Source organism: Theropithecus gelada, chromosome 15 (assembly GCF_003255815.1).
Source record: "Theropithecus gelada isolate Dixy chromosome 15, Tgel_1.0, whole genome shotgun sequence".
In the NCBI taxonomy this organism is placed as follows: domain Eukaryota; kingdom Metazoa; phylum Chordata; class Mammalia; order Primates; family Cercopithecidae; genus Theropithecus; species Theropithecus gelada.
Window position 1 is genome coordinate 82,494,561 of NC_037683.1, and position 18,479 is coordinate 82,513,039.

At 46.5% G+C, this 18,479-nt stretch overlaps 1 protein-coding gene across 1 annotated transcript; it reads right to left on the reverse strand.

Moving 5' to 3' along the window:
* Nucleotides 1-1,642: 1,642 nt before the first annotated feature.
* On the reverse strand, nucleotides 1,643-3,244 carry PRKACG (protein kinase cAMP-activated catalytic subunit gamma). Its single transcript, XM_025359928.1, has one exon. It carries the CDS (start codon nucleotides 3,196-3,198, stop codon nucleotides 2,146-2,148), a length of 1,053 nt encoding a protein of 350 aa, XP_025215713.1. The 5' UTR covers nucleotides 3,199-3,244; the 3' UTR covers nucleotides 1,643-2,145.
* Nucleotides 3,245-18,479: the final 15,235 nt, after the last annotated feature.

An 18,479-nucleotide genomic window follows, 5' to 3' on the forward strand; every position in this document is an offset into this window, starting at 1 on the left:
GCCACTGTGCCCCGCCACCTCCTGGCTCTTTCATGTCCCCTCTCCACCAATGCCATCCTCAAAGGTCACTATTATGACTTCCAGCATCATAGATTAGTTTTGCCAGTTCTTTTTAAACAAAACTGTATTCATAATAGTTGGTTTCTTGTTTTGTTTTGTTGAGACAGAGTCTCACTGTGTCACCCAGGCTAGAGTGCAGTGATGCGATCTCAGCCTCATAGCAACCTCCGCCTCCCAGGTTCAAGCGATTCTCCTGCCTCAGCCTCCCAAGTAACTGGGATTACAGGCACATGCCACTACGCCCGGCTATTTTTGTATTTTTTAGTAGAGACGGGGTTTCGCCATGTTAGCCAGGCTGTTCTCAAACTCCTGACCTCAAGTGATCCACTCACCTCGGCCTCCCAAAGTGCTGGGATTACAGCACCCAGCCTTGTTGGTAATAGTTTTGACATGTGTTTACAACAGCACACTGTTCAAGAGGAAATCTCATCCTTTCACAGCAAGTAGGTCGAATCACCCTGAGCCCACCTGGGGCACCACCCTAGGCCTGAGAGCTCCTCCTGGGATGGGGAGAAGTGATGAGAGGGGGAAATATGAAGATGAATGAGGTGGCTCGCCAGCAGCTCCTCACTTTTCTATTAAGAAAGAAAACAGGCCGGGGGGGTGGTGGCTCACGCCTATAATCCCAGCACTTTGGGAGGCCAAGGCGGTTGGATCACCTGAGGTCAGGAGTTCAAGGCCAGCCTGCCAACATGGCAAAACCTCGTCTCTACTAAAAATACGAAAATTAGCCAGGGGTGGTAGTGGGCCCCTGTAATCCCAGCTACTCAGGAGGCTGAGGCAGGAGAATCACTTGAACCTGGGAGGCGGAGGTTGCAGTGAGCCGAGATCGTACCATTGCACTCTAGCCTGGGTGATAGAGTGAAACTTCGTCTCAAAAAAAAAAAAAAAAAAAAAAAAAAAAATTGAAACCAGCACAGGGGTGGCAGGGGAGAAGAGGTGAAGGACGGCTGACAGCTAAGCTGGAGGAGGGGCACCCAGGATGGGAGGAGGCAGAAGCTGCTGGGTGAATAAAACAGGCAGCCCCTCCCTAGCAACCCTAGCCTTGAACCCTGGGCCATGAGGTGGAGGTGGAGGGACTGGGCCTCTTCCATGTCCTTTTGCAGGATTGCCTTCCCAGAAGGGGAGGCTGGGCATTACAATCCAGCTGAGAATAAAATTAAAGAGTTTCGGGGAAATGCTGCTGTGAAGAACGACCTGGGCTTGGGACTCCCCCTCTGTCTTTTCGGGGGACAACTCCTCTTTGGCAGGGAGTGGGGCAGCTGCTTTGTCTGGGTCCCAAAGCCCAAGGGTGAAGAAAAGTCCGTTGGGGAAGAAGAGAGTGGAGGCTTCCTAAAGGAACTGAGACCTTTGCAAGAGTGGTAGAGGATGCCCCTGGGGAGGGGGGAAGGGGGAATCAGCAGCTCATGGGGGAAGTTCAAACCCCAGGGCCTCCTTCCAAAGTCACTCTGCTTCCTGGATTTGTTAAAATGGATCTGGGAAATGGGAAGACATGGGAAGGTGGGAAGGGCGGGAGGGGTGGAAGTAGAGGAAGGTGGAAAGGGGACACTGGTGGAACTTAAATCAGATTTTTAATTTTTTTTTTTTATTTTTTATTCTAGCAAGCAGCCCACTTATACATGGCACTAAACCTCTCTCCTTCCCAGGCAGGATTACTCCAAAGGGCAGGTGTGCTTTTCATTCATCCTCTCTTAATAAGTGGTGCCTGTTGGGGGCTGGAGTTAAGTTTGAGCCCCCCTTTCAACACCCTGTCCCTGGATACACCAGCAAGACCTGGCCTGAATATAGCTGAGAAACTCGTTTAAAACAGGCAGAAGTGGGCTGGGGCAAGACGGACCCTGTGGGAGGAGGAAGGGAGAAGAATAGATGGGCCGGGAAGGCATAGGGGGTGAGGGAGCAGCTGGTGTGTCTATTCCTCCAAATATCTGGGCTTCCTGTTCCCCCAACCCTGGAGGGTGGGGTGAGGGTGAAATTAGATTCAAGGAACTCTGGGGCCCTCTGGCTGTTCAAACCAACCCACCCACCTCCCAACCCACCAAAAAGAAAATGAAAGGAAAGAAAACCCACAGGGGCACAAGCACACCCCTAAAACTCAGCAAACTTGCTGGCACACTTGTCATTGACGGAGATCCGGATCTCTTCCTCCTCGTAGTCGTCAAAGTTACTGGCATCCCCAGGGCCTGTGTACTTCGGGATGAAGGGAGCTTCCACCTTCTTCTCAAAGAGGGCGATCCAGTTGGTTGTGGCAAACCACTTGTGGTTCTTGATGTCGCCAACCCCGTTCTTGAGGTTTCCGAAGCGCTTGGTGAGGTCCACCTGCAGCAGGCTCCGCAGCAGGTCCTTGAGGTCAGGGCTGAGTTGGGAGGGAAACCGCACCTTCCCAGAGACGATCTTCTCGTAGATCTGGATGGGCTGGTCGGCGTAGAAGGGCGGGAAGCCCGCGGTCATCTCATAGATGAGCACCCCTAGGGCCCACCAGTCCACGGCCTTGTTGTAGCCTTTGCTCAGGATGATCTCGGGGGCCAGGTACTCTGGGGTCCCGCACAGGGTCCAAGTGCGGCCCTTCACGCGCTTGGCGAAACCGAAGTCCGTCACCTGCAGGTAACCCTGCTGGTCGATGAGGAGATTCTCGGGCTTCAGGTCGCGGTGGATGAGGTCGAGCGAGTGTAGGTACTGGAAGGCCAGGACGACCTGGGCGGCATAGAAACAGGCCTGGGGCTCGCTGAACCTTCCGACGCGCCGTAGGTGAGAGAACATCTCCCCACCCGGCACATACTCCATCACCAGGTACAGGTTGGAGTTGTCCTTAAAGGAGAACTGGAGCTTGACAAGGAACGGAAAGTTGATCGCCTGCAGGATGCGCTTCTCGTTCAGTGTGTGCTCGACCTGCTTCAGCCTCACCACCTTCTGCTTGTCGAGGATCTTCATGGCGTAGTGGTTGCCGGTCTCCCGGTGCCTCACCAGCATCACCCGCCCGTAGGAGCCCGTGCCCAGCGTCTTGAGCCGTTCAAACTGATCCGAGCTGGCGGTGTTTTGAGCGGGGTTTCCCCATCTGTAGAGGAAATCTCCTCTGGCTTTGGCTAGGAACTCGTTCACGCTCTCCTGCTCGGTGTCCTTCTTGGCGGCGGCGTTGCCCATGGCGGTGGTGGCGGCCGGGGCGGGGGTCTCGCGGCGGCGGCGGCAGCGGCGGAGGTGGCGCCCCCTGGGGCTGGCTGCGCTGGCTGCGGCGCCGCGACCCCCGCCGGGCCCCCGCTTATATTCTCAGCTACAAGGGAGGCTGAGCTGGGAGGACTTCTTAAGCCTGGGAGTTCAAGGCTTCAGTGAGCCCAGATCACGCCGCTGCACTCAACAATATGGATAAATCCAAAAGGCATTATGTAAGTGAGAGACGCGAACTCTAAAGGGGACTTACTGTATGAATCCATTTCTATGACATTCTAGAAAAAGCAAAACTATAGTGTGAGAGAACAGATCAGTGATTGCCAGGGCTTGGGGTTAGGGAAGGGTTGGACTATGAAAGGACAGCCTGCGGGAATGTGGGAAGTGATGGGATATGTTTGTATCCTGATTGTGCTGGTGGTTACAATGTGTTGGGTGGTGGTCTACATTTGTTTTAAAACTCATAGAACTGGCCGGGCGCGGTGGCTAACGCCTGTAATCCCAACACTTTGGGAGGCCGAGGCGGGAGGATCACAAGGTCAGGAGTTCGAAACCAGCCTGACCAACATAGTGAAACCCCGTCTCTACTAAAAATACAAATAAAATAAAATAAAATAAAAATTAGCCAAGCACGGTGGCGCATGCCTGTAATCCCAGCTACTCTGGAGGCTGAGGCAGGAGAATCGCTTGAACCTGGGAGGCAGAGGTTGCAGTGAGCCGAGATCGTGCCATTACACTGTAGCCTGGGCAATAAGAGTGAAACTCCATCCCAAAAAAAAAAAAAAAAACTCATAGAACTCTATACTCCCCCCCAAAATTCAGTTTCACTGCATGTAATGTTTTATTTTAACACATACATATGATTTCTTTTCTTCTGTTTGCTTTGGGTTTAATGTGCTCTTATTTCCTAAGGTGGAAACTAAGGTCATTGATTTGAAATCTTTCTTCTATTACAATCACTTAGTGCTATAAATTTCCTCCTAAGTATTGTTTTAGCAGCATCCCATAAATTTTGATATGTTGTATTTTCCTTTTCATTCAGCTCAAAATATTTTCTAAGCTCCCTTTTCATCTTCTTTGACCCGTAAGCTATTTAAAAGTATATTATTTCATTTACAAATACTTGGGGATTTTTCAAGAATTTTCCTATTGATTTCTGATTTAATTCCATTGTTAGAAAACATACTCTGTGTGACCTAAAATCTTTTACACTTCTTGGGACTCATTTTATGGCCCAGAATATGATGTATCTTGGTAGATGTCCCATATGCACTTGAGAAGAATGTATATTCTGGTGTATTCTGCTGTTTGGGGATACAGTGTTCTACAAATGTCACTTAAGTCAAGTTGGCTAGTAGTAGTGTTCAGGTCTTCTATATTCTTATTGACTTTCTGTTTACTTTTTCTATCAATTATTAAAAACATGCCATAGGAGCTTATGAGAAGTCAAAGTACATAGATGATGGGCCTTCCATCACTCCCCCAGGCCACCCATGTCAGCGCCACAGCACCCTCCAGAAGACAGCCAGCACTCAGCCATCACAGGGTGGGTTCTGAGCTGCTCTCCCCAGTCAATTCTGTACAATACATTCTGTCCTACATCACAAACACTGAGCTACAGGGATATCCATTTATCCTCCTATTTTCTCTCCATCTTGCCCTTTGACAGCTAATTCTGCCTACCCACCCTGGCTACCTCGCCTGTAGCTAGTGCAAGTAAACAACACCCTTTCACCCAGCCCTGCAGACTGAAACCAAGCAAACTGGACAGGAATTCCTGATTACTTGACTCCAAGTAGAAGGTTTCTACTGTGACTGTGAATTCTTGCTGCTCAGTTCAGCAGATGTTGGTCAAGCAGGTGTCTACTGTATGCAAGGCCTGGTTCCGAGTTTACGGTTTAATCTGGGGCCAATACTTGGGTACTGACTGTATATTCAGAGATGGTCAGGTTGGAGAGGAAGAGAAGGAAAGGAGAAAAATCTACTGTTGATCACCTGAACTTCCACAAAAGGGAAACCCACATTCCCTCAACAAGACATAGCAGGGGGGTCAATTGCCCCTTGTGCTTTGGGTCAAGACAAATCCCTGGCAGATGGAAATCCCATGTCACTCCTCAGTGATTTCCTCTTTATTTTCATCACAGTAGATCTGCTAAAATTCTGCCCATTTCTGACTTACCTCCAAATTATTCAGTGGAAATTTATACACAAAGAGCAATTAGCGCAAAGCCATTCTCTTGGACCCACGCCTTGGAAGTGGGACAGTTTGTTTAGAAGCAGGCTGTGCCATTCCATGACAAATTCTTGTGGCATTAATCTCTGAAGTTCAATTAGGAAGACACAGGGGTCTACAGGGAACATATGCTGCACGCTAGAAATGTCCCCATGCTCCGTTTTACAGGTCAGAACATCAAGTATTTATCCCAGAACAAGCTGCAGAATAATTACATTTGTTGTTTCTCTCCACTTTCCATTCTGCTTTTCTCCATGGCCTTGGGGAGCCAGGGAGTCTTTAGCATGCCAAGGAAACAGGGATCCCTTTGCATTCAGATAAACCGTTTCAGAAGGAAAAGATCTGAGTAGCAAGATACAATACCTCTGCATGGTCTGCTTGGAGCTTGCCTAGGGGGCCATATGAAGAGGTGAAAGGCAACTCTGCTTTCCTGTATGCCCAGTGAAAGGCAATCAAGACCATTCTTCTCTCAAGAAACTGCTCACTGGCAGTGATGCCAGCTGATTCTCCTCTTTACTGTTTATATAGCAGTTTCCAAATGGCTAATTGCATAAGGCTTGGATCATTCCATTCTAACTTCCTCTCTATCTGCAAAATATTGATGGGAGCAAAGAAAAGAACAAACTCCACCAGGATTCAAACAAGAAATAAACTACAAATCTTTATCACTCGGGGAATTATTTAGAGAACACTGCATGTTCTGGTCCAGAAATACTTATCATACCTGGATTCTGACAAGCCAGCTTCTATTAATAGTTTGTTTTCTCCTCATTAGCAGAATAGTGTAAAAGAACATTTTTGAACACAAAGTTTCTATGTCAGATTTATGATCTATAAAATGTTTATTTAAAAATTGGCATGGCCTTTGTTACATGAAAGATGAAAAATTATATGGGAGTCAGGAAGTTCAGAAATAACTTAATGACAATATAAAGTACTACATTTATTTAAAGTTTGGGCAATCATTCATCCCTTGGTACCACTAATTTTGCCATCATTTTTTTTCCTTGTTTTTGAGACAGAGTTTCACTCTTGTTGCCCAGGCTGGAGTGCAATGGTGTGATCTCAGCTCACCGCAACCTCCACCTCCCGGGTTCAAGCAATTCTACTGCCTCAGCCTCCCGAGTAGCTGGGATTACAGGCATGTGCCACCATGCCCAGCGAATTTTGTAATTTTAGTAGAGACGGGGTTTCTCCGTGTTAGCCAGGCTGGTCTCAAACTCGCAACCTCAGGTGATCTGCCTGCCTCGGCCTCCCAAAGTGCTGGGATTACAGGTGTGAGCCACCGTGCCCGGCCGCCATATTTATAGAAGTGGGTTGACACACATGATAATGAGAATTGTAATGTTGTTGGGACTGAAAAGAAAGTAGTCCTAGAAATAGGCCCAACTTGCTTACCTAAAAATATTTCTTCTGACATATAAGAACTGCTAAAAGTGATTACCGCTAGGGAATAGCACTAGGAACTTACAGAAGCATACATTAAAGGAAGGAAAATTTTTACTTCTCACTGTATAAGCTTCTGAACTGCTGAAATTAATTTTGAGCATGAATTACTTATTAAAATAAAAATGAGGTAAAACATTGGTTTCTCACAAATGCATTTACTTATATTTTATGTGTCACTTTTATATATTATTTAAATCCACAAAAGGGGGACAATTTTGATAAAATCATTTTCCCTTATTTTGAAGTTCTCCTTCTTTTCTTGGCAATAGCACTCTGTTTTATCTTTGAGGGATTACTTCTACCCATTTCATCTGATTCTGTTGGGTTCCCTATCTAACCCACTCACCTGAGTGAAAGTCAGGGCTAGCCACAGGACCCAAGATACATCAATCAGTTTCTCTCTCTCAGGATTTGAATCTTGAGCAGAGACACATGGGGACTTGAGGCATTTGTAAAGGAGCCATCCAAAGACAGCATCTTAGAAGGCCGTCCATGTTTCTGCGGCTGTCGGCCGGTAAGTTCCTTGCCTTCTGTCCTGAGCCCTGTTTTTTCAGTTCTTCCTTTATGTGTCTTTCCAGTAATTTTTTTTTTAAGCAAAGCAAATGGGACAAGGTTGGGGAGGGGGGCAGAGAAAGAAAGAAACAAATTTATTGAAGACAGTAACGAATTCAGGATTGAACACATTGAGTTCATGGTCCTTAAGACGTTCAGGTAGAGATGTCTAATTAACCATCGGAAATTTGGGATTGAACTTAGTAGAGAGAGAAGAATTGGCAGCATAGATTTAAGAAGTATAAGAGTGTTAGCCAAGGAATGTGAGTCAAGAGAGAGAACAGAGTCAATGAGGGGGATTGTGGGAAACACCACTATCTGAGGATGGGGGTAGGAATGTCAGGCACTGCTGTTTGCCCACCGCAGCTGTGTCTTGTGAGGTCTGCCATGCTCAGTCCTTCTGAGACCTTGAAGAGAATTTCTTTTGCATACCTACACAAGAAGTGGGCATTGTCACATGGGTTGCAATGTGACTGCACACGTGTAATGCCTAGTAATTATCATGCAACATACAGACAGTAGAGCCAAGTGGCTGAATGGGAAACTGTACCGAGGACAAGATGTTAGATACAGATAATATGGACTATGACAGGAGCTTCGGCACTCATGTAAAGTATAATGGCATATAAGTTTCTTGGTGACCTCTTCTGCTATCACTGTAACAGCCCACATTTCGTGATGAAGAGTTGAGGCCCTCAAGAGAAACAGAATAGGAGAGCGCTTGATGATTTCCTCTGAAATCTCGTCTACAGCACTTACCATCTGTGATACAGCACACCTGCCAATTAACAGAAGGCCCCAGGTGGAACAGAACAGTCACAACATCCTTCTGCCAAAATATGCCTTATAAATTAGAGCTCACAAACCAACGCACATCAAAAGCAGTGGTTCTTAATTTTAACTGCACATTGAAATCACCTGAGACATTTTAAAAAAAAAGAATACTGGGTTGGGCATGGTGGCTCACGCCTGTATTCCCAACACTTTGGGAGGCCAAGGCAGGCAGCTTACTTGAGGTCAGGAGTTCAAGACCAGCCTGGCCAAAATGGTGAAACCCCCGTCTCTACTAAAAATACAAAAGTTAGCTGGGTGTGGTGGCAGGCACCTGTAATCCCAGCTACTTAGGAGGCTGAGGCAGGAGAATCGCTTGAACCCGGGAGCTGGAGGTTGCAGTGAGCCAAGATTGTGCCACTGCACCCCAGCCTGGGTGACAGAGCGAGACTCCATCTAAAACAAAAAAAAAACTGATGACTGAATCTGCCTCCAGAGATTGGCTTAACTGCCCAGGCATGTGACTTGAACGTTGGGACTTTTAAAAGCTCCCCAGGTGATTCTAATGCACAGCCGAGTTTTAGAACCACCGGATGAGTCCATGAACACATTTTGTTTAACCCAATGTAGTGGCCTAAACAGAATATTTTAGATTTTAATAACTATTTTCCCAATGTAAAGAGCAGTCAGTTTCATATACCCCAGATCATCCAGATTTCAGTCTCCTGTTGTAATATTTGTGCACAGTAGGCCTACATTTCCACGGGACACCATTCAGCTACGCTGAGTTGCGACTGCACCTTATGTAAGCATTTTCTCTGCACTTCACAGCCCTTCCTGGCCCTCCCCACTGTCATCACTGCACAGAGCTAATGACAGTTGCTGCTTATCATCCTGTTTGCTCTGTGGGTTTTTGTTGTTTTTTTTTACATTAGCGTTAAAAGTAAAATAGTGCTCATGCCATGTCTCCAGCAGATCAAGAAAGAAACAGGCAGCCCAGGAAGGCTGAGTGTTCCCTAGGGCCTGCCACTCATTTCTGGCACCTGCCTGGCCCCTGCAGCATTTGGGTGCATGCCCTTGATTTAAATCGATTAATGTTTTCCCAAAAGGAGCCCCAAAATGCTTGATAGCCTATAGAGCAAAGAGCTGAGAAGTGAGAGGTCCCAACTCAATTATCTTAATAATTAGATAACTCTTGAAGACAAAAGAAAGCTATACAAATACAGCAAGGAAAAGGGGGCATCCAGTGACCAGTTCCATAATTCAGGAAATGCAGGAAGTTTGAAGAGTTAGTATGCATTATAAGGGACAAAGAGGGCTGGAGCTGAACCTGAACTGTGAGGGACAGAAACGCCTAACCTGGAGTTAAAAAGAACAAGAAACAAGAAGATTGCAGCCCTAGGGGTAAACTGCAAACCTTCCAGAACTGCAGAACCCCAGGAGCTAGGGCCCAATACAGCCAAGCTCGAGTCTGAGGATCTCCGTTTTTCAGCCTCTCCAACACTGTACTACATGAGGACATCTGGCCTCTGGGTCTGTACATACTGTACCCTCTGCTATACTCTTTCCTCCTTGCCCTCTTTCACCTGGCCAACTCATCTCTCTGGTCTCAAAAACTCACGCTGTCACCTCCCCCACCAAGTCAAGACCGGGCCACTTTCGTATGCTCCTGTAATTACCCCATCATAGCACTTATGTGACTTTGTAAATACTTTTATGTTATCTGTCTCCTGAGCAAGACTGTGAGCTCCATGAGAACATGTTGATTATCAATCTTTGTTACCAACCTGTCATCAGCAACCACAGTGCCTGGAACTGTAGATGCTCAATAAACAATGATGGATGGATGCCGGGTGTGGTGGCTCATGCCTGTAATCCCAGCACTTTGGGAGGCCAAGGTGGGCAGATCACGAGGTCAGGAGTTCGAGACCATCCTGGCCAACACGGTGAAACCCCATCTCTACTAAAAATACAAAAATTAGCCAGGCGTGGTGGCACATGCCTACAGTCCCAGCTACTCGGGAGGCTAAGGCAGGAGAATTGCTGGAATCCGGGAGGTGGAGATTGCAATGAGCCGAGATTGCGCCACTGCACTCCAGCCTGGAAACAGAGCGAGATTCCGTGTCATAAAACAAAACAAAACAAAACAAAAAAAACAATGATGGATGGGTTTGTAAACCAAAACTAAAATTCAAAGCCCCCCAACTGACTAAATGGACCCCCTCTTGGCCAAGGGGAGTCCAAAGAAACCTGAAAAACTAGTCCAGGCCACTCCAGGAAGGGGTAGGGGTCAGACATGCCTCATTATACCCTCTCCCTTTTGGAGTTTGAAACCGCCCAATGGGTTCACCTTGCCCAATGCCTAGACAGAGCGGATTTATCAAGATAGGGGAATCGCAATAGAGAAAGAGTAATTTACACAGAGCCAGCTGTATGGGAGACTAGAGTTTTATTTTTACTCAAATCAGTCTCCCTAAGAATCGGGGATCAGAGTATTTAAAGATAATTTGGTGGGTACAGGCCAGTGAGTCGGGAGTGCTGATCGGTCAGGTCGGAGATGAAATCATAGGGAATCAACGCTGTCCTCTTGTGCTGAGTCAGTTCCTGTGTGGAGGGGCCACAAGATCAGAGGAGCCAGGTGATTGATCTGGGTGGTGCCAGCTGATCCACTGAGTGCAGGGTCTGCAAAGTATCTCAAGCACTGATCTTAGATTTTACAATAGTGATGTCATCCCCAGGAGCAATTTGGGGAGGTTCAGAATCTGGCCACCTTCAGCTGCATGACTCCTAAACCATGATTTCTAATCTTGTGGCGAATTTGTTGGTTCTGTAAAGGCAGTCTAGTCCCCAGGCAGGAAGGGGGTTTGTTTTGGGAAAGGGCTGTTATCGTCCTTGTTTCAAAGTTAAACTATAAACTAAGTTTCCCCCAAAGTTAGTTCAGCCTACGCCCAGGAATGAACAAGGACAGCTTGGAGGTTAGAAGCAAGGTGGAGTTGGTTGGGTCAAATCTCTTTCATTGTAACAATTTTCTCAGTTATAATTTTGCAATGGCGGTTTCCAGTTCAGGCACAACTGACCAGCATTCACATTAAAACAAGTATTAAGACTGATAAAACAGATTATTTGTAACAATAAGATACCAAATTCCAGCCTGAGGCTAGTGTAACATCACATGATAGATAAAGAAGGAAATTAAAAATATTTTACTCCAGAATATGTTTCCTTGCTATATTTTGAAATGGCCCTGCAAAGCTTTCTTCTGTGGGGGAGAATTTACGTCTGTAAAAAATCCTTTTTCTTTTTTTTTTTTTTTGAGATGGAGTCTCACTTTGTTGCCCAGGCTGGAGTGCAGTGGCGCAATCTTGGCTCACTGCAACCTCTACCTCTCAGGTTCAAGCGATTCTCCTGCCTCAGCCTACAGAGCAGCTGGGACTACAGGTGAATGCCACCACGCCCGGCTAATTTTTTTCTTTTTGGTATTTTTAATAGAGGTAGGGTTTCACCTTGTTAGCCAGGATGATCTCGATCTCCTGACCTCGTGATCCGCCTGCCTCAGCCTCCCAAAGTGCTGGGATTTACAGGCGTGAGCCACCGCACCCGGCCCAAAAATCTCTTTTAACATAAGTGGATCTTTCCTTTTCCAGGCCCTCCAAATCCCTGAAAGAGATTAACTGAGAGTCTAACACCATTTAAAGGTCTGCATAGGAAATATTTGCATCTACAATCTCTAAGCTACCTATGAGACTTGATCTATGTAATAAGAACCTTGGTCTCCACAACCCCTTATCTTAACCCAGACACTCCTTTCTATTGCTTCCGGGTCTTCAGATAATAACTCTCAACCAATTGCCAATCAGGAAATTATTGAATCCACCTATGACCTGCAAGCACCCTCTCCCCTTCAAGCTGTCACACCTTTCTGGACCAAACCAATGTATACCTCACATGTATACATGTATTGATTGATGTCTTAATGTCCCCTAAAACATATAAAACCAAGCTGTGACCGGGTGCGATGGCTCACACCTGTAATCACAGCACTTTGGGAGGCCAAGGCGGGCAGATCACAAGGTCAGGAGATCGAGACCATCCTGGCTAACACGGTGAAACCCCATTTCTACTAAAAATACAATAAAAATAAAAATAAAATCAGCTGGGCGTGGTGGTGGGCGCCTCTACGCCCAGCTACTCAAGAGGCTGAGGCAGGAGAACAGTGTGAACCTGGGAGGCGGAGCTTGCAGTGAGCTGAGATGGCGCCACTGCACTCCAGCCTGGGCAACAGAGCAAGACTCCATCTCAAAAACAAACAAACAAAAAAACCAAGCTATAACCCAACCACCTTGGGCACATATTCTCAGGACCTTTTGATACTGTGCCTTGGGGCCCTGTTCATATTTGGCTCAGAATAAAACTTTAAATATTTTACAGGTTTGACTTTTTTCCTTGACAGGTTGATGAGTAAGTGGGTGGAAGAATGGGTGGGTGAACAGAACAAACATGATAAATGGAAGAAGACCTGAGATAAAATAACTGGAGACTGTAATCAGAAAGCAGAATCCTGTAGTTGAAGATATCTGAGAAAGAACAATTTAAAATGGCAATAAAGTCCAAAGTACAGATACGAATATCAGCTGGGGTCCAGCCTCACAAACAAAACCTAGATGCGGCAATTCACAGAGAAAAATCTAATGCAGGGAATTTGTTGCAAAGGTGATAGAAGGACTGAAAGAGCTACCAGGGAGAATAAGACAAACTCAAAATTAAGAAATGCAGAAAGTGGCATTTACCATAACTACGCATAGAGGAACGGAAGGAAAAGGGTGTTACCAGAGTCCCGGAGCAGAGGCTGAAACCACAGTCGTCTGTCCAGCAAGAGGTGGAGCCACGGAGGAAGCCCAATCACTGCTGGACATGGTGCCTGAAGGGAATGAGGGAGGGGAGAAAAGGAGGGCAGAAGTACCTGCCTCCTCTGTGCCACCCACCCGCCAATCTTCCACAGGCACCTCTCATTGGCTGAACCTCTCTTGAAACAAACTGGCAAAGGAGTTTAGGAAACGTAATTTGCACGGATCAGGTTTCCTTGAAAGAAACAGATGAGGAGCAGAGAATGGATGTATCAGCAAATAGGCAAACAAGCAACCCACGATGAGAATGGCTTGCTGAAGCTTCATGAGAAGGGAAAAGTGGATTCCAGGAACTGTGAAATGGCATAAGCCATCCCTGTGGATACTGTAACCACTATTTGATGCTCCAGAGGGGAAAGGGAGAGAGGACTGTGGCCAGAGCCAAGGAACTCAAGGAATGTTTAGGAATGACTGAAGGACAAGAGATGAAATGAAAGGAAAAGGGTGTTAGTGTTATGTCCCAAGCCCGGTCTGGAAAGAGCAAGGGAGAGGTAGAATAGCAGCACAGCTAAAAGGCCCAAGTTTGAGTCCCAGCTTGGACACTTACTAGCTGGAGGATTTGGAAAGGTGAATTAGCCTCTGAGCCTTGGTGTATAAAATGGAGATAATAATGGTACCCTCAGCATGGCTATTAGGATTACATGAGAGTGTACATAAAGCACTTCCCACAGTGCCTAATAACAGCAGTCATAGCACAGAGCACATTCAATCTCCATTCTCAACTGTAGGGCATGAGAAAAAGGCTTTCTCCAAGGTTCTGGCTCAGGGTTCCTCATGAGGCTGTAGTCAGCTGGCAGTCAGGGCTGCAGTCATCTGAGGCAAGAGGACCCACTTCCAGCTCACTCATGTGGTTGCTGGCAAGCCTCATGCCCTTGCTGGCTTTGGGCTGTGTACCGGAGGTCCTCACCAGGGGCCTCTCCATAGATTCTGACAGCATGGCAACCGGCTCCCAAATAGCGAGTGATCAGAGAGAGAGAGAGGGAGCCGCAGTCCTCTATAACCTGGTCTCAGGAGAGACTATCACCTGGGTCATCTACTATCGGTCACACACACCAACCCTGGTACACTGTGGGAGGGGCTACACAAGGGATAGGATCCCAAGAGGTGAGGGTCCTTTTGGAAGCTAGCTACTACACTTCTTCTCCCTCTTCCTTGTTTTTTTCTCCATACCACTGATGACCAACTAACACATTGTTTTTTGAGACAAGGCCTCACTCTGTTGCCCAGGCTGGAGTTCCAGTGGCACCATCACAGTTCACTGTAGCCTTGACCTCCCAGGCTCAAGTGATCCTCCCACCTCAGCCTCCTAAGTAGCTGGGACTACAGGCACATGTCACCAAGCCTGGCTAATTTTCTATTTTTTACAGAGATATATGTTGCCCAGGCTGGTCTTGAACTCCTGGGCTCAAGCGATCCTTCTGCCTCAGCTTCCCAAAGTGCTGAGATTACAGGTGGGAGGCACCTGGCTTCTAACACATTGTTTACCTTAGTTATTTTGTTATCATCAGTGTCCCCGCAATAGAACATAAGCAGCAAGGGATGTTTGCCTGTCCTGTTCACTGCTGTATAATCAGCACCTAGAACAGTGCCTGACACACAGTGGGGCTTCATTAATATTTGTTAAATGGTGAGTGATGTGCCACCATAAGAAATTAGCCTGGGCCAGGTGCGGTGGCTCACGCCTGTAATCCTAACACTTTGGGAGGCTGAGGTGGGTGGATCACCTGAGGTCAGGAGTTCGAGACCAGCCTGGCTAATATGGTGAAACCCTGTCTCTACTAAAAATACAAAAAATTAGCTGGGTGTGGTGGTGGGCACCCGTAATCCCAGCTACTCGGGAGGCTGAGTCAGGAGACTTGCTTGAACCCAGGAAATGGAGGTTGCCGTGAGCTGAGATCACACCACTGCACTCCAGCCTGGGCAAGAAGAGTGAAACTTCATCTCAAAAAAAAAAAAAAAAAAAATTGCCTGAGTTCTCTCAGAATATCACAGGATAAGTCCTGTTCCCACTTTCTAAAAATGTTTGTACTTGATTCTCACAATCTAGGAGGAAAACAGGACCGTGTTTGTATCCCCATTTCATCCATGAGGAAGCTGAAATCCAGGGAGGTTCAGGTCTTCTTGCCTAGGGTCGACCAGTGGTGTGGTGGGTCTAGGACACGTCGCCCTTTCTTTTGCATACAGCCTCTCCCTGATGCCCCATAACTCCCACCTCATCCCACCGGGAGCCCTACTGCCTGGTGCAGCATTTAGCATGACTGGCAAGTCACAATCATCACAGATGAGCGATGTTCATAGAGCTTTCATTCAGCGAAGCCAGGTAGGCTGGGATGAAACAGGGGAGCCAAGAAGCCTGGAGAAAGACACCATGTGAATGCCCTGGCCTGATTCTCCTTTCCCTGCAAGCAGTGACATCTCCACTATGCAACAGTGTCAGGCTCAGAACCTCAAGCCCAGTTTGCCTGTTAGTGTTCTATAATAAGCAGGGAATGGGCCGGGCGTGGTGGCTCACGCCTGTAATCCTAGCACTTTGGGAAGCCAAGGTGGGTGGATCTTCTGAGGTCCGGAGTTCAAGACCAGGCTGGCAAATGTGGCAAAACCCTGTCTCTACTAAAAATACAAAAATTAGCCAGGTGTGGTGGCACACACCTGTAATCCCAGCTACTCGGGAGGCTGAAGCAGGAGAATTGCTTGAACCCGGGGGGCAGAGATTGCAGTGAGCCAAGATCGCACCACTTCACTCCAGCCTAGGCAAAAGAGCAAAACTCCATCTCAAAAAAAAAAAAAAAAGCAGGGAATGGAGAGCAAGCAATTAACCCCCACAGATGGGAGACAGCTGTGCCCCCCTCAGGCTGAACCGCTCTGAAACCCCAAAATAACCCTTTCCAGAGTCCCAGGCCCCCAGACATGGACGTTCTCTACTGGACAGTGCAGTCCCACAGAGGGATCTAGGCTGATCTTAAAGTGGTTTTCCAAGTAAAGGCAGTTGTCTCCCCGTGAGGCGAGGGCGATCAAAGTTCCTTTTCCTTCAACGCCTATCAAGCCACAACCTGTTTTAACAACACACACATAAATTAGCTTAGTTCATCAACAAGATCACCTCTCAATAGCAGATGTAGAAGGTAGAAGGATAGCAACAAAGATGCCAGTTATACTTTCATATGGAATTCCTGACCCTATATTCTGGTACCATATTGCCAAACGCAAGAGAGAAGGCAGAAGGGTTCCTCCAGCAAGGGGCACATCAGGTCCCTGAGCACTGGAAGAAAGTAGTGATGGGACTGATAATTGCATCAGGTTAGGGGCAGAGAAGAGAGCTGGCCTGCAGTGATGGCCAAGGGTGAAGGAAGGGGTATTGGCTCCCCTCTTGTCCCCTAACTCTTGTCAAGGCCACCCACTCCTCTGTCCTGCCTAGAGTGTGAAGGGAGGCTCCCAGCTCAGCTGCAAGGTCCTGGCTTCTCGGTCATCTGCACCAGCTTGCAGTCCCCTGAAAGCCCAGACCTGGACGTGTGTGCCTGGCCAACCAAAGTGGCCCCAGGAGTGCCCTCTGCCCTCTGTGACCACAGGTGTATAAACAAACATGCCTCTTAAAAGACGCCATGACCAACCATGAGGCCAACTGTGGGGCTAGTATTCGCTCATGTCTGTGTTTTGCACATAGTAATTCACTTAATCCTCATGGAAATCTCTGAGGTAAAGAAGTATTTGCTTAAATTTACAGATGAAGAAACTGAAACTCAGATAGGTTAAAAATAGACCAAGGACACACAGGTAGTTGAGGGGCAGAGCAGGGATCTGAACAGTCATGAAAATTATCTAAAACTTGGAAGTAAGGCAAAAAGATTGCTTCGGATATTTAATTCAAAGTTAGACCAGAATAGTGGTTCTCAACCAGGGGCAATTTTACTCCTTAGTGGACTTTTTCACAATGTCTGGAGACATTTTTGATTGTCACAATTGAATGGGAGAGCAGATACTACTGCCATCTAGTGGGTGGAGACCAAGAATGCTGCTAAACACCTTACAATGTATGGGACAACCACCCAACCACCGCAACAGAGAGTTAGCCACATGCTGCTTAACAACAGAGATACATTCTGGGAAATGCATCATTAGGTGATTTTGTGATCTTGCGAACATCATAGAGTGTACTTAAACAAACCTAGATGGTCTAGCCTACTATACGCCTAGGCTATACAGTCTAGCCTACTGCTCCTAGGCTACAAATCTGTACAGCGTGTTACCATACTGGGTGGTATAGTCAATTGTACTACAGTGGTAAGTATTTATGTATCTAATATATCTAAGCGCAGAGAAAAATGTGTATCTAATGTATCTTTTATGTATCTAATATATCTAAGCACAGCAAAAAAATATAATCTTAGGGGACCATTATCACATATGTGGTCCATCACTCACTGAAACAGCATTATGCAGCACATGACCAGGAGAAAACATCAATAAATAGTCACCATTGAGAAACTCTGTTCCAGTATGATGTGACTATAATTGACCTATTATTTGCTATTAATTAGGTCTCAAGAAAGTCAATTTTTAGAAGACAATAAACAAAATTTAAAAACAAAAATTTTAAAACAAAAATTTAAAAATTTTTAAAACAAAAATTTTAAAACAAAAATTAAAATTAAAAATAAAAATAAATAAACAGCAAGCACGGTGGCTGATGCTTTTAATCCCAGAACTTTGGGAAGCCAAGGCGGGTGTATCACTTGAGGCCAGGAGTTCAAGACCAGCCTGGCCATCATGCCTCTACTAAAAATACAAAAATTAGCTAGGCATGGTGGCACATGCCTGTAATCCCAGCTACTCGGAAGGTTAAGGCAGGAGAATTGCTTGAACCTGGGAGGCACAGGTTGCAGTGAGCCGAGATTGCACCATTGCACTCCATCCTGGGTGACAAAACTCCGTCTCAAAATAAATAAATAAACAAAAAAGAAAAGAATGTCAACTTGCAGAAAACTGGTAAGATGCAAATGACTCTTGACTAAGAAAATAACCCCAAAGATGATAGTTTTATAGACCTGAAGGACACTACCCAGTTGTATATCTCACTTAGCAATCTTACTCCAGAATGCTCTTTTTATCACTGACTATATAGAGCAGTTTCTTCCAGCTTCCTTTAAACCAGTTTGCCTTCCTGCTGGCTCCCTCTTGTATTTTGCTAGGGCTGCCATAACAAAATACCACAGACTGGCTGGCTTAAACAACAGAAATCTATTTTCTCAGGGTTCTGGATGATGGAAGTTAAAGATCAAGGTGCCGGCAGGGTTGGTTTCCTCTGAGGCCTCTCCCTGTGGCTTGCAGAGGGCTGCCCTCTTGCTGTCTCTTCC

What these genes read in the sequence shown, in the direction of transcription:
- PRKACG (XM_025359928.1), bottom strand. Translation starts at nt 3,198, where the DNA reads ATGGGCAACGCCGCCGCCAAGAAGGACACCGAGCAGGAGAGCGTGAAC.